The following is a 16,062-nucleotide window of genomic DNA, read 5'->3' on the forward strand; positions in this document are numbered from 1 at the left end:
GGTAGGCTTTGAACTTCCAATCCTCCTGCCTCATCCTCCCGAAATATCTGAGATTTCAGGTCTGTGCCACCAGGCTTGACTGTATATTGATTTTTTTAGAGTCAATTCTGTGCATTTCTTCCCACTTAGTGACATACTGTCAGTGAGAGTTTAAATCAGTCACAGGGGGAATATTTATACCATAGAAACTGGAAAATGCTACAAAGCATGAATTTTGTTGATGAAAAGTCCATCGTTAAGCATTAACCAACATTCTACTGACTGCAGTATTCATTTATTGAGCCATTATTCATCGAACCCAGTCTTTGCCGTCCAACATCTGATTCATTTATAAGTCTTGGCCATGATGCCTGACGCATCTTGCTGAATGAAGAAGTTATGCCTGTGGCTGTGAACGTTTCTTAGGAGTCACACTCCTGGGTTAGACTCCAAAAGCATTTACGAGGCCCTTGATGCAGTGCAGCCAAACTGCCCCACGATCAACCATGCCAACTGTAGGAACACAGGGACAGAGGGGCCTCCGAAGCAGGGTGAGCAGAGGATTCCGGGTAAGCGGGAAGGCTTGAGGACATACCTGTGGACACTTGGCGGCGCTGTAGCAGTCCCCAGCAGTGGCGAAAGGGACCGGATGTCCTTCACTTGTTCTTGCAAATTCTAAGTCAGTGGCTGTGGGTGGGGAAAGGGTTAAGGGAGAGAAAGAAAGTTGGGAGAGAAGTGTGGAAAGGACGGGATGTTAATAAGGAGATGAGAGAAGAAGAAGAAAGGAGGGAGAAGAGGAGGAGGAAGGGATGGGAGAGAAAGAAATAACTCAAATTATTAGTGAGCAAATGGATCCAGATGTGCACTGGTGTTTCCCCACCACATTAGTGGTTCTGAGAGCTTCTTTCCCTGGCCTTTATCAGCACTGACTGCAGTCTCCACAGAGCATGGGAGCCAAAAAGAGGTTTAACGTGACCTTAGAATTGATTCCTACATAAATAGGAATCACTTAAGTGCGGTAATTGAGCACGGGTGAACCTCCTGTTACCCTGCATGCCCAGCTTAAGGGCAGGGCAAGAAGCCAGGGAAGCATTTCCAGCCACTTAGGGCCATCCCCCAAGTTTCCTCTGTCCTCCTGTGGCCTAGGCCCTATCCTCGCCAGAATGTAGAACAATTAGAACACACATCTTGAAGTTATTAATGGCAATTTCTCAAGTTCGGGGCTAGCTTACAGTTTCAAAGTGGGGAGAAAAGCCACTAAAAACAGTGTTGATCCACAGTTATTTTTTAACCCGCTGCCGCTCCTCGAAGCTCCACAATGCACAGGAGGCTAAACAGTGAACTGCAGAGGGGCTGCAGGTGGTGGCTGGAGTAGCTGGGGTGGCTAGGGTGGCCCAGGAGGGTTTTTTTTTTTTTTTTTTTTAAATCTTTCTGCCCTTCCAGGAACTGCTGCAGGCCTAACTCTCTCCACAGCAAACTCTGCTTTCATGGGAAAGAAATTTGGGACTCCCTTTTTTTTTTTTTTTTTTTTTTTTTTTTAATTTTCTGGAGCTGAGGACCGAACCCAGGGCCTTGTGCTTCCTAGGCAAGTGCTCTACTACTGAGCTAAATCCCCAACCCTGGGGCTCCCATTTTTAAGCAAAGACATCCTTGGTCACTTTAGTGGCTCTTCGCTGGGGAAGTCTTTTTCTTCTTAAAGTTTCCATTAGCATATATTAATTATATATAATCGTGGGTTATGGCCCCTTCACATACACATGTGCACACATTATATCTTTTGACCATATTTACCCCATTACTTCCCTTGTTCCTCTCTCATGCCTACTCAACTCCTTCCTCTTCCCAAGTACTCACCTGTTTTCGTATCTCTCGTGCGCGTGTGACCCCCTAAGTTTCATTACACTCACAGGAATATGGGTGAGAGGTTATTTAAAGGGCAAATTATCCATGGCCACACCACTGAAGGAGATGTGTCTCCCTCCCTTAGCAACTTAACTGCAACTTAATTGCCCATAGGTCCTCAGTGGACTAGGGTTTAAAGGCAAGGTTGCTCGGGAGACAGGGTCATGAGCCCCACCCTGATGAACTAAACCTGGGGTACTTTTCTCAACAAAGAAACCACAGAACTAGTGTGTCTAATCCTAATCTGTATAGCTCACAGCAAATAAAAAAAAGTATCTCCATACAAATCACACTTAAATCTAACTCAAGAGGAAACCAGGGTAGTATTATGGGTGCAATGCTAATAAGAAAAAGTGTAATTCTTCATTATTTCTGTTCTTCCTCCATTCAAGAGAACGTGTTTAGATATTTTAGTTGTCTTTACCAGCTCTAATGATTAATGTGCCCAGCAGGAAGAGAGTGCTGGCCAGAGTATGAGATCAGGCCACGGGCAGGCTTGTTAGGAAAGGGAATTCTGGAGCCATTTTTCTTCCATAAATCAACAACCAGATAAGATTAGTTTTCTGCCTATGTGTGCATGTGCTCTGTGCTGGGGAGAGCCATCTGGAGGGGGATGTGTCTTACAAATGACTTTGCTGCTGTTCCTTCTCCTCCAGAAGCGTTTTTCCTGCTCTGTTCCTTTCCCTGTATAGACACCCAGTGGCTAACCCCTTCACATCCTCAAGGTCCTGGTCCCAAGGCTACGTCTACTAGGATGCTGCCCCAAGGCCCAACACACATTGGTGAAACTTCCATGAGCAAATATTTATCTCTTTCCTTCCCTCACTCAATATAAACCAGACAGAGACCCAATCTATGCCAGCCACACTCCAGGCACTGGAAGTCAGCGCTGAACATAAAGAACAAATCCTTGACCTGTGAAGCATATGACAGGGCTGTCACTGCTAGACTCTGGTCACCCTGTGTGACGTCCCTTGTATATGTACCCGCTCACGGGACCTGTGACCCCAAGTGGAGAGGAGGAATGCACTTCCCCAGGATGCTTCCCTGAACTTACTTATGATCTGCATGCTGGTCAGGTCGATTCGAATTTTCTGGAAACTGGAAAAGCCAGCAGCTGTGTAATCCTTCCGGCAATGACAGTCATCTCGTCGGCTCCCATTGTAGGGACATTCTGTTGGGTTGTGCAGCCTGAGCAATGGAGAGCACTGTGGTGAGGATGGGAACTCTTCTTCTAGGGACTTGCAGGCATTGAAGCTCCTCTGGGACTGAGCCTCTTACCTGTGCCCGTAAACTTCGGAGAAATTCTCAGAGTCACCATGGGCCAGTGTCACGTACTCCTTGGGATAGTCAGAATGCATCCCTGCACAGAATACCTACAAGATATGTGAAGGAGACTCCAACAGAGACACTCAGGAGGAGTGATGAGAGCAGACGTGACCGTGAGAACAGTCTGCACACAATGACTGACTTCAACACTCACCTTTAGGGGCTTCCCTCTAACAATCAGGAAGTATTCTCCGTCTACACTGGCACTGTTGACTCTTTTTACCTCCTTGCAGTTCTGGGGTAGCTCACCTAGGAAACACACATCACAGAAATGGGTGCAGTCATCTCAGATGTTCGGTATCTACCAACAGAAAACATCACACTGTCTGCACGAAGTGGCCAAGGGGTAGATTAAAGAAAGAGGGAGGTCGGTGGGGAGAAGAGAGACAAGGAGACAGAGGCAGTCCAGTCAGTAGAGTGCTCGCCAGGCAAACATGAAGACTTGAGTTTGATGCCCCAGAACTCACACAAAAAAGCTGGCTGTGAGTGTGCGTGCGTTGTGGAATCTCAGAACTGGGGAGGTGGAGACAGGAGGACAATGAAGATCCATCAGCAAGAAGCCTGGATGATTAGTGAGCTCTAGGTTGAGTTAGCAACTTTGTCTCAACAGGAAGGTGGAGAGGAAGGGCACTTGAGATTAATCTCTGGCCTCCAAAAATTTGAGCAGGAAAGTGCAGGCCCCCCCCCCCCCCACACCATCATGAATCCACCACACAACCACACAGAGAATTACCACATTTCTAAAGAGGACAGACAAATAGACAAACAGAGACATTTTGCTCTCCAGACAAAGAAGGCGTCGGTCGAGCAACTTACAATTGTGAACGTTGTGGCAGGTTTTGTGTTCTTCTGGCTTGAGATCCGCGAGACACAAGTGACTGGGTTGGTCTTCATTGGTTAAGCACTGCACAGATCTGTGCATGACTCCCACGCCACAGGACACTGAGCACTGGAAGGCAAAGAGGAGTCAGTGGGTGGTTCTTGAGCCCGGGAGGTGTGAGCGTCTTGAATCAAAGCTTGGAGGCCTGGGGCTGTGTGACAAACAGCTGTCATTTATTGATTTCTTACCATGACTAGCTGTTGTGTTAAGCTTCACATATATGTACTGAAGCATTTTATATATATGTAATACCATGTACATGTAAAACACACATTTCTATATAAAACCTTTAGACACATGTGTCCCTGTATGTAGTTATGCACCACTTCCCCCCATTTAAGCTGCATAAGAACCCTGTGAGATAGCACCACCACTAATTTTTTTTTTTTTAAACAGATGGAAGATCTGGGCTCAGATGGGAAGGAATTTGTTCAAGGTCCTTGTGAAGTTGGGGTTCAGATCCTAATGGCTTTCATCACATCACACACTTTCCCCTGAAAGCTTCGTAGCCAAAGCCAGAAGATTGTGATTTTGCCAAACAGACTTAATTTGGAATATTCTGTTTTGTGTCCTGAGCAAACAAAGTTCTCTCTGCACAGGCAGACTAGAGTGTGGAATCCTCCACAAGGGGAGCAGCCAAAATGCTTCCCAGGCAACTCTCAGGAAAGGCCGGATTCTAAAGGCTAACTCGAAAAAAGGGTGATAAAGATGTAGGAAAAATAGCAGAATGTAACATAAAATTGACCACAATAATCTACGTGCTTCTTATACATTAACTCAAATCATCTTCATAGAAATCCATTTTAGAAATGAAGAAACCGAGGCACAAAACTGGACAACTTGTGTTTTCCTGGGATGAGGCAAAGTGAGCCGCAGCTGTTTGGATTTAGATTGCCCGTTCTCCTCCCATCAGCTGGGCCAAGCTGCAGGCAAGCAGGAGGGGTTCGGAGAAGGTTTGAGATTTCAGAGCTGACAACCCAGCCTCCTACTTACACTGCCCCAGTTACCAACTCTCCAGGTGGCAGAGACAGGACAGTCCCTCGGGTAGCAGGGATGGACGCGTGGCGGCTGTGTGCCTGGGCAGTTGACCGTGGTTTGGTAGCTGTATTCATAGTTCTTCTTGCCGGTATAAACCTCACTGCAGGAGACCAGCCTCTGCCTGTAGCCCTTTCCACAGGTCACTGAGCACTGAGAAGAGAGGGGTCAAGAGGGGATGTTCCAGAGGTTTCCTGTGGCAGCCACAGAAAGCCCCACCCTCCACACCAAGTTTGCCCTCCTGTGGAAGCTACAGAATGCTCCATTTATTTGTCTGTTGAAGCCTTCATCTCAGGCCACAGCAGGCTCTATCCAGAACTCCCCAAACTGGGGCTTCCCCAGGCAGGCATCTCAAAATCCTTCTTTGTCTGGGGCTCCCAGAGAGGGACAGAGATACCCATATGCCATCAAACTCCCCCTTTTTCAACCTCTAAGACCATGTCAGTAACCCACTGAGTGTGGAGAGGATCAGGGCCCCTTGGCCAGCCTGTGAGTGGCATTCTCAGAGTGCAATGTAAATACTTTCCCAGGAGACTTCAGAGTCCTCCCATTCAGTCTCCTGCTCTCTACGGTGCTCGGCTTGTGGACCTTTCCCCCAGTTTCCTCCTCTCTTCTCTCCTTCCCTAGGTCACCAAGTCACCTTTCTGCTTTCTTTCTAAATCATGTCATCGTGTGAGTCTTTCCTTGTCAGTATATGGCAAAAGACACAGCAACAACAAAAAGAAAATGACTGACCAACAGCCCAGATGAAAACAGACACAGAAATTAATAAAATACATGCAAACTGAGTTCTTGAACACATCAAAAGTATCACTTGTCATGAACACCTTGGCTTCATTCCAGAGACGCAGAGATGGTCTAACATATGCAGATCCATAAATGCAAGACATCATATAGACTCAAAGACAGAAGCCATGTGACCTTCTCAAGAGATGTAGAAAAAGCCATCGACATCAATCCAACATCCATTCATGATAGAAGCCACAAAGAGTTGAGAGAACACACTCACACAGTGAAAATTATACACCACAAACCTGCAGCCAAACATCCTCAGCAGAGAAACTCAGAGCATTTCCTCCAAGATGAGGAAAAAGAGGAGGTTGTCCGTCTCTGTACTCGGGAGAACACTGGTGAGTTACACTGACAAGATAAAAGAGAGATAAACAGGAAAAGAAGAAGTAAAACATCCCTATTCGCAGACAATATGACTCTATACATTAAAGAGAATCTCCAGAGATTCCTCCTGAAAACTCTTGTGGCTGATAAACACATCCAGCAAACCTGCAGGATACATGATTAACATATAAAAATCGGTGGCCTTCCTGTCTACCAATGCCACACGTGCAAGAAGAAACCAGGAAAACAATCTCATTGGCAAGAGCCTAAAAAACCAACCAACCAACCAACTCTGAAATAAACCTAAACAAGGCAGCAAAGCAAAAGATCTCCACGATGGAACTTGAAAGTACGGAAGGCGTAAATAGAGGAGGATGCCAGAAGATGGAAAGATCTCTTATGGATTGGGTTAATAGTGTGAAAATGGCCATCCCACTAAAAGCAATCTACAGAGTCAGTGCAGGCCCCATCAAAATTCCAATGTCATTCCAAAGTTCACATGGAAGCACCAATGAGCCAAAGCAATCTTTAGAAAAAAGAACAATGCTGGAGGCATCATCATGTCTGACTTCAAGTTATGCTGGAGGGCCACAGTAATAAGACCAGCATTGTGCTGGCATGAAAAGAGACCCCCCTGGATCAGTCAAATAGATTACAGCGTTGGTTCTCAACCTTCCTAATGCTGTGGCCCTTTATACAGTTCTTCATATTGTGGTGATCCCCAACCATAAGATTATTTTCACTGCCACTTTGTAACTGTAATTTTGCTACTGTTATGAATTATAATGTAAATATCTGATATTCAGAATATCTGATAACATGACCACAAAGGGGTCATGACCCATGGGTTGAGAACAGCTGAAATATAGGATCTACATACAATCCACACAGCTACAGCCACCAGATCTTTGATAAAGATGCCAAAAATATACACTTGCAAGACAGCAGCCTGCTCCAAAGATGGCATTGGGAAAACAGGATTGCAGTAGGTTAGATGAAACTAGACGCCCACCGTTGGCTTCACACAAAAGCAACTCCAAATATCACAGACATTAAATGTAAGACCCCAAACTCTGCAATTAATAGAGAAACATTTAGAAAAAACACTCCCAGGTATAGACTTAGATAAAGACTTTCTGACCATGAATCCAGTCACTCAGAAAATAAGTCTAACAATGAGACCTCATGAAATTAAAACACTGTATATCAAAGAATACAGTTAATTGGATTAAGAGACAGCCTGTGAAGTGGGAAGAAAATCTTTACCAACTATACATCTGGTAGAGGATGGCTATAAAGACTATATGAAGAATTCAAAAAATTAAACAAACAAAATCAAACAACCAATTAAAAATGGACTCTGTGGGGCCAAGCTGATCTGGGTGTCCAGCACTGCCACCTGGATCCATGGAGATGTTCTGTCATGGGCTGCCACCTAGGACCATGTCTGGGTCCATGGCCCTGCAGTGGTCAGGGTTTGGGGTGGTGACCGTGGCCCCTGTTGCCACCAAGGGCTGTGTGGATGCTTGGGGTCTAGTCAGCCACTTGGAACCATGTTGGTGCCTGGGGGAGCCATGCTGTGGCTGGGGCCATGATAATATGGGTGACCTGTGCTGCCACCAGGGCCAGAGGGTCATATCTGGGTTTGTGGTCCTGCTGCAGCTGGGATCTATGGTGATGTCTATGGCCCATGTTAGCATATGCTGTAGCTGAGCCAGCCCCGCCCACACTGACCCTAGGATAGCTGGCCCTGCTCCTCACTGGATACTGCAGCAGTCGAGCTGGCCCTACCCCTTAGGGGACAATGTGCCTCTCCCATGCACACTCAGGAAAAATAACCCCACCCCTCACCACAGATATGCACCTGTCATAGGCAGCACCCTAGAGCCGACCCTATGGTCAGGGATGCAGGTGAGCAGACCCTGAGGGTGTGAGAGCAGGAGAGCTGACCCAGCTCTCCCCCATCTGCCATGTGGTGGCATGGGTAAGAGAAAGATGTCCTCCCTCCCTAACCCATTACCATCTGCAGGTGAGCGAGCTGGCCCCAGGGTCACAAGAGTGAGAGAACTAACTAGCTCTGACCCTCACCAGCTGCAGCGCACAGGAGAGCAGGCCCTGCACCTTGCCTGGGCAGCACACTACAGCTGACCCTGTTGTGTGTGTGTGGGGCACACAAGTGAGCCAGCCCTGAGGACACGAGGGCAAGAGAGCTGACCCTTGTCCCCCCTTGTATTCCTCCTACAGAGGAGAGGGTCATGCATCTTGCCTGGGCAAAACAGTTCTGGCCCTGGTGATATGAATGCAGGGGACCCAGATCTGAAGACCTGAGAGCAGAACTGGCCCTGCTCCTTACTGTAGTCTGCATTGGGTGAGCTAGTTGAGGCCATGCTGGAGAGCTTGCCTTGGTAGTGACAATGAGGAAAAGCTGGCAGGCTGACCAAGCCAGCTTCCACCCAGGCCCAGAACCAGGGCTATGAGTTGACCCATCCCAGCATCCAGAGAATCTATGAACTGTTGGAGCATGAGAAGGGGACGAACCTACAGATTCAAAATAGGCAGGATCTCCATAACACTGGACAGCAACAGGATATCCAAGAAGAGCCCCAGCGAGGGCCCATTATCAGTAGTGTAGCAGAAACCAGAGGCCTTCAGCCAGACCAATGACTCATGGTAATGAACATTTGTAAGTCAAGGTGAATGGACTAAAGGGTAAACTGTGTGACTCAACAGACCACATTACAGCTTCCACAGCACGATTTTTTTGTTTGTTTGTTTTTGCTTTTTGTTTTGTTTTGTTTTTGTTTTTAAATTTGTTTTTGATTGGTGGGGGAGGGGGTTGCAAGGGCAGAGGGCAGATTCAAGGAGACAGGAAGATAAGTGGGATCTGAATGCATGGTGTGAAATCCACAAAGAATCAATGAAAGTTAAAAAAGAATGGGCTCTGGATCTGAACAGAGAATTCTCAAAATAAAAAAATATTAACAGCTAGTAAAGATTTAAAAGTGTTCAATATCATTTTCCACCAGAGAGATGTGTATTAAAAGTTTTTGAGATTTCCTCTCTCCATGTCAAACTTCTTACTGTAATGTAACCAATTAGCAACAAATGCTGGCAAGGGTGTAGAGAACGGAAACACCTTACTTACTATGGGAGAGCAAACTATGCAGCTGCTATGGAAATCAGTGTAGACATTTCCCCAAAAACCAAAGCAAGAACTACCACATGGCCCAGACATGCTGCTCTGGAAGGACACCCAGGACTCTATCCTATCACCCAGAGGACTCTATCCTGTCACCCAGAGGACTAGGCCCTATCACCCAGAGGACTCTATCCTGTCACCCAGAGGACTCGGCCGTATCACCCAGAGACTTGCATGCTTATGTTTATTGCTATTCTAGTTACAATAGGTAGGACCGGAATCAGCTTAGCTGTCTGAACTGAATGATGGATAATGAAGATGTGGGGCAGGGCTGGAAGGATGGCTTCCTGATTAGATTCATGCGCAGCTCTTGCAGAGGACCTGAGCTTGATTCTCAACACCCACACCAGGCGGCTCACCACCATCTGTAACTCCACCTCCAGGGTATCTGACATTCTCTTTTGTTCTCATCGAGAACTACACTCAGGTGAACAGTCCCCCATGGACTCATACATATACACATAATTAAAAATGAAAAATAAAATCTTTAAGAAAATATAGTGCACATTTCAAATGAAATTTAATGCAGCCATTAATAAACATGAAATTATTAATTCTTCAGGAAAATGGATGGAATTGGAAAACATTCTATTAAGTGAGGTAATCCAGACTTAAAAAGACAATTATTGCATGTCATCTTTCACATGCAGGTCCTAGCTGCTAATTTTTACATATGTGTGTTTCTGTGGGAGTGAGTATGTGTAAGAGCCAGGAAACTAGAAAGGGACCATGGGGTTAAGAGTGGGGCAGGGGAGGGTAATAGAATGCAGGAAAGCAGAAGGAAGCATCCTGGGGTGGAATGCTCCAAGAGACAAGGGTGAGTAGAGGGGAGATGGGCAATGAAAACTAAGGCTATGTGAAAAAGGTACAAGGAACCTGGTAATCTAATTAAAAAGAAATCTTTAAAATAAAAAGCTTTCAAAACAGAATCCTGAGTAGAGGAGACAAGCTGACCCTATGAACTACAGATAACAAAATGAAAAGCTCAGGGACGGGTGGGCTACCTCCCAGTGAGCTGTTGGTCAGGGAGATCTTCAAGAGGCCCCAAATAATACAGACAATGGCCGCTGTGGTTGGTTGCCCACCACAACTGGATGGTAAGATCCTATTGACTAAAGACACCATACATTTTGGCTGCAGGACCTACAGGAACAGAGCTGGAAGCTTCCTCCCTGTTTTCACAGTGGAGGGACGTGCTGTGCAGGTTACGGGTGGGGAGAACTGTCAACAGCAGTTTTACTTATACACTACCAACTTGCCACTTGGGCATTGGTGGCCATGGCGTGCTCATCAGTTGCCTCCTAAATAATTGCATTTATGTCCGTAGTTTAGTGCTGCCCTCAGCTCTGGGGAGAGATGCTTCTTTTTGGGTAGGCAGCAGTAATTAGACTCATAACTGGTCAAGTGCTGAAAATAAGAGACCGTTGGGTGCTCAGCCATAAGGAAGACATCCTATTTCCCCTTCCAAGGTTCAGGGAAGATCGCAGAAGAGGGCAGAACAGAAGGAATGTAAGACCCAGAGGATGAGGTAGAGTTCCATGGAATGCTGGAACCTTCTGGGCATGGCATAGCTGTAGCACTCTTGAATGCACAGTAGCTGTGATGATTTGTATTAGAGCTAAATAAGACTGAGCCAGTCGGGGCTGGAGAGATGGCTCAATGGTTAAGAGCACTGGCTGCTCTTCCAGAGGTTCTGAGTTCAATTCCCAGCAACCACATGTCAGCTCACAACTGTCTGTAAGTTCAGTTCTCCAGGATCTGATACCTTCACACCAATGCATATAAAATAAAGTTAAAATAAATTATTAAAAAAAAAAAAGATTGAGTCAGTCAACATCTGGCTATGGAAGGGAGGAGGAGGAGCTCATGAGTCCCACCCCTCTCTGAGGATATGTATGAAATTAATAGTTGCTGGGAGAGAGAGAAACATTTTGTTCAGTGGGGTAGCCCACCATTTATATCTGTAAATAACTTCTCACCCATGCTTTTCTAAGCAACTCTAATGAAACTATAATCACACACACACACACACACACACACACACACACACACAGGATTAGTAGGGAAGATAAGGGGATCAGTGGGACTAGGAGAGGACGAGAGAGGATGAGAGGATACTGGGATAAAATGATCATAATGAGGCCCATTTTAAATTTATAATTAACATATGCTAATAGAAATAAAGACACAACTCACGTCACTTGGATGACACTTCTAGGCAGCGTTGTGACTGAACACCATTCTTTGTAAAGGCACTGCACAAATGCACAGTGGAGTCAGTCTTCTGACCCCTTCCTAGACTGTACCCAGGCATGAGAGGAGCTCCTGGAAATAGCATGTCGCATGTATGCCATGGATTTTTCCAGGGTGAGGGTCCAATTTCCATTAATCCCTAAGGATAACTGACAGTCACCATGTCTGCCTGTGTCTCATGCCCTGTGGCTTTAAGCTACTCCATTTCCTTTTCCTTTAACCTTTCTGGGCTGGCCTGGAAGGAATCCTAGGAACAAGATAGAAGAAAGCCAGCCAGAGCCATGCTGAGCATCCCTGAGCCCTCCCTCCCAGCTGGCTGGAGAGCTGGAAATGTGCCGTCCTCATTTCTTCCTTCTTTGACTGTTCCTGCCCACATGCTGGAGGACCCAGCTGACTTCTGGCCAGGAGGCTTTGGACTACCCCAGTGTCTCAGTGTGGAGACATGCTGAGAAGCTCTGCCTAGCTGAGCTGTGGGTGTTCTAAAGGGTATGACCTCATGCCTTTATGGCCTCAGTCTGTACCGACTTCCTCAAGGCTGTATACTGGAGAAGGCAGATGCTGAGTCCCGAGCCCTTAGACACCAAAAGCAAAGGCCAGCTATTTGTACGTCCTAGGAGACACACATATGCTGATGAACCTGGGCCACAGACAGGGCCAGCAGCCTCCACACCCTTGAAGGGCCTCCAAAATAACTGGGTCAGTTGACGGCAGCGCTTTGAAACAACGGATGGCTTCTCCAGCCCTGCAAGGCCAGGGTTTTTATGTGTGTGAGGGGCAGCTGCATGGTAAGTAGACTCCAAATGCTGTGGACCTATGTGTACAGCTCTTCACAGGTAAAGTTTCCTTTTCAAACTTGAATGTAGAAACAAAGCAACATAAAGACCCCCATGCCTACCAGGACTGTATTTCAAACATGCTAGAGATGCATGTTTTCCTTACAGCCGCTCTTCACATGTCTGTTCTAGGCCTTGCACACTCAGGAGTTGTGAATGCTGAGAATAACACAGAGAACTCTCCAGAAGCAAAGGTCCCAGAGTGAAGGAATACCTTGCAATAACTGTAGCATCTTCAAGCACAGTTTCTAGAAGGAGTTCTGGAGCCAGCCTCTCCCTGCCTATGCCCTTGCAGACCCTGGTCCTGTGGTCCTTGTGTTCGTGTCCAAACCTGTTTCCAACCCTTTGCTATAGACATATATGGGATTGCTTTCAATCTGTAACATACTTGAAAATCTATGGAAGTATGGAAAACTATGTTCCAAAAGATGTTCTTTTAGGGCTGAGGAGATAACTCAGCGAGTCAAATGCTTGCTGTGTCATTAAAAGGACTTGAGTTTGATTCCCAGAACCCACACAGAAGAAGCCAGAGGTGGTGGCATGCACATGTAATCCTAGCACTGTGGAGGGAATTGGATGAATTCATTGGGTTTGCTGGCCAGCCAGCCTCGTCTACTTGATGACTTCTAGCGTAATAAAAGACCTGGTGACCAAAAGGGTTTTAAAAAAAAAAAGGTGGACAGTGCCAGAGGAATAACCCTCAAGGCTGTCCTCCAGCCTCTACCACACACTCTTAAACAATGTGTGTTTGTAAGCATGTACACACATGCACATGCACACAAAGAAAGTCTTCCTCTCAACTCTTGATGGTTGAGCTTGCATTGAGGCTGCAGACGCAACACAGCTCTCAGAAAGACAGAAAGCCTGTTAGCAGGCTGGACAGACGGCTCAGAGGTTAAGAGCACCAACTGCTCTTCCTGAGGTCCTGAGTTTGATTCCCAGCAACCACATGGTGGCTCACAACCATCTTTAATGAGATCTGGTGCCCTCTTCTGTATACATAATCAATCAATCAATCAATCAATCAATCAATCAATCAATCTTAAAAAAAAAAAAGCTTGTCAGCATAATAAAACCCCATAGGAAAGGTTGACCACGAGGGGGTGCCAGTTTTGGCTGAGGGGAAACATAGTAACTACAGCCAGATAGGCAGGAATCAGAGCCAAGAAGAAGAGTCTGCTGGGAGGCAGAAGGCTGGACAGGCACAGAGATGAAGAGACCTGTGGAGGGACAGAAGGAGGGTACAAGGGAGAGCTCTCCCCATGCCGAGAGCCAGGGGAGCTGGGGCTCTTGCAATAGCCAGAAGGTAGAGGCCATGCCTGATGAGGAACAGAAGAACAAAGAGAGGGGTGTGTCCAGAAATCCTTCCCAACTTTCCCTCGGTGGGATCTGAATAGTTGGAAGATTTTGTGCCAAGCTAGTCAGTGAATTTTCTGAACACTCCTCTGGACTCACCTGTTTCTGGCTGGCAATTGTGTAAATGTATATTGTAATGTTCTATCTTCGTGTGTGTGTGTGTGTGTGTGTGTGTGTGTGTGTGTGTGTGATCATGGGTACATGTGTAGCTGCCAAAGTTCAATGCTGGATGTTTTTTCTATCACTGTCCACCATCATTTTTGAAATGTTTCTCACTGAACCTTGAACTCACTGATGGGCTAGACTAGACGACCAGTGGGATCCACGGAGAGCTTCCTGTCGCTGCCCACAAGCTCTGGAAATGCAGATGTGTGTTGGCATGCCTGGCTTTTTACATGAGAGCTGGGGATCTGAACTTTGCTTCTCATGTTTACCCTGTAGGCATTTCATCCACTAAGCTGTCTCCCCAGTCCTCCTACCCCCTTCACAGTTTAAAGGCTCTTCATGCCATCTGGAGACATGTGGGACACGGCAGAGAAGAGTTCTTTACCTTGGAACTCTGGACTTCAGATGTGTAAGTGTGTGCTGTAGGCATGTCCAGTGCACAGTGCATCACTTTGTAATGACCCTGGCCTCCACCTGCCAGATATCAAGTACCCCCTGTCCTAGCTGTGATGACCAGGTATGTCTCCTGACATTGACAAATGCCCCCTCAGAGGATGAAAATCAGTGCTGTAGAGGACAGGATGGGGAGACATGGCTAGGAAAGACTTTTTGGACCAATTTGAGTGAAGGTGTAGATCAACACAGCAAATATATCTAGAGGCAAACACTCATGTCATTCAGAGTGAACTTTCTGGCCTGTATGGAGAGATTCCATGTAAACATATCTGTTATCTACCATCATTATCACCTCTACTGTGAACCAAGGTGCTTTCACTTTGAATCTCTGTTTTTGTTTTTTTTTGGGGGGGGGCAATTGCAACAATTGTGAAGTTTTAGACCTTTTAGCACTTTGAAATCCTGTGAGGTTTGAAGATGAGGTAATTGTGCTATTGTTGATACTGGCTAATTAATAACTAAAGGTGTCTATGTAGGCATTACCCTCGGGAGCCTATCAGGAGAAAAGAGGCTTGAGGTCCGTCCATTAGATATGTATTTGGTCCAGCTTCTATCTGGGTTCCTGGGATTTGAACTTGAGTCCTCATGCTTGCTCTGCAAACACTTTTACTCACTTAGCTTTCTCCCCAGCCCCAAGATACATTCTTATGCATAACTTCCTGCTGGCACCTGAAAGCATCCTATGAATTTTCAGCCCCTATAATAATTCCCCTTTATCTGTATTAAAAGGAAATCAAGGTGATTCGCAGAAGGCAGAAGTCAGAGAACTTGGCATTGGGTGAGAACACATGATCCTCAGATGTAGACCTGGAGGGCGGGTTCCCTGCCCTGTCACCCTGCTGCTGCTAGACTGAAAGCATCGCAAATGCCCCAGGACAGTACCTCAGACCATTCTCCTGTGATCCACACATACTCGCAGGGTTGCAGGCTGCAGCTCTCCTGGTCTGGAGGCCGCTGGTCCGAGTCACAATGTGCACTGTGCACTTCGCTTTGGTCCTCGGCTACACACACTACCTGTCGGTGCCGGGAGCCTTCTCCACATGTCTTGGTGCACTGCAAGAGACAAATGGGGTGGTGAGATGAAGCCTCACACAGCTTCACACTCTGTTTCTTGTAGTTATTTGATGGCTTGGCTAGACAGCTGTTGAAGCGGCAAGGTCCCCAGGCGTTGACTGTCTCTATGTAGGTATCTGACAACTTTATCCCCAGCACAGGGATGTGTTTTCCATACATGTCTGTCTGAGTGAAGAAATGAAAGTGTGGATGAATGAATGAACACTAGCTTGGATGAGGCTTTCAAGGTTTTTTTTTTTTTTTTAATTTTATTTTTTAATTCAACACTCACTCAAACACTAAACCCATGGCTGGGGATGTAGCACAGAGGTAGAACACTTGTCTAGCATGTGTAAGACCCTGGGTTTAATCCCTAATACTGAAGAAAAAATAGAAAAGAAAGGAGAAGGGGATGGGGAGGAAAAAGGAGAGGAAGGGAGGAACAGAAGGATATGAATGGTGGGAGGAGAAGGGGAGGGGGGAAAGAGAAAGGGGTAAGGAAAGAA

General features: G+C 46.4%; 1 protein-coding gene across 4 annotated transcripts in view; it reads right to left on the reverse strand.

The window, feature by feature from the left end:
* Nucleotides 1–16,062, reverse strand: part of Adamts9 (ADAM metallopeptidase with thrombospondin type 1 motif 9) — a 169,357-nt gene that overhangs the window by 21,479 nt on the left and 131,816 nt on the right. For all 4 annotated transcript variants that reach the window (XM_036180602.1, XM_036180603.1, XM_036180604.1 and 1 more), the window contains 7 exons: nucleotides 15,386–15,556; nucleotides 5,084–5,278; nucleotides 4,027–4,159; nucleotides 3,365–3,459; nucleotides 3,163–3,257; nucleotides 2,939–3,072; nucleotides 575–666 (listed from right to left, as the gene is read on the reverse strand). In XM_036180602.1, the coding sequence (XP_036036495.1) occupies nucleotides 575–666; nucleotides 2,939–3,072; nucleotides 3,163–3,257; nucleotides 3,365–3,459; nucleotides 4,027–4,159; nucleotides 5,084–5,278; nucleotides 15,386–15,556 (915 nt within the window). The remainder of the gene's footprint in view (nucleotides 1–574; nucleotides 667–2,938; nucleotides 3,073–3,162; nucleotides 3,258–3,364; nucleotides 3,460–4,026; nucleotides 4,160–5,083; nucleotides 5,279–15,385; nucleotides 15,557–16,062) is intronic.

Source organism: Onychomys torridus, chromosome 3, assembly GCF_903995425.1.
Source record: "Onychomys torridus chromosome 3, mOncTor1.1, whole genome shotgun sequence".
In the NCBI taxonomy this organism is placed as follows: Eukaryota; Metazoa; Chordata; class Mammalia; order Rodentia; family Cricetidae; genus Onychomys; species Onychomys torridus.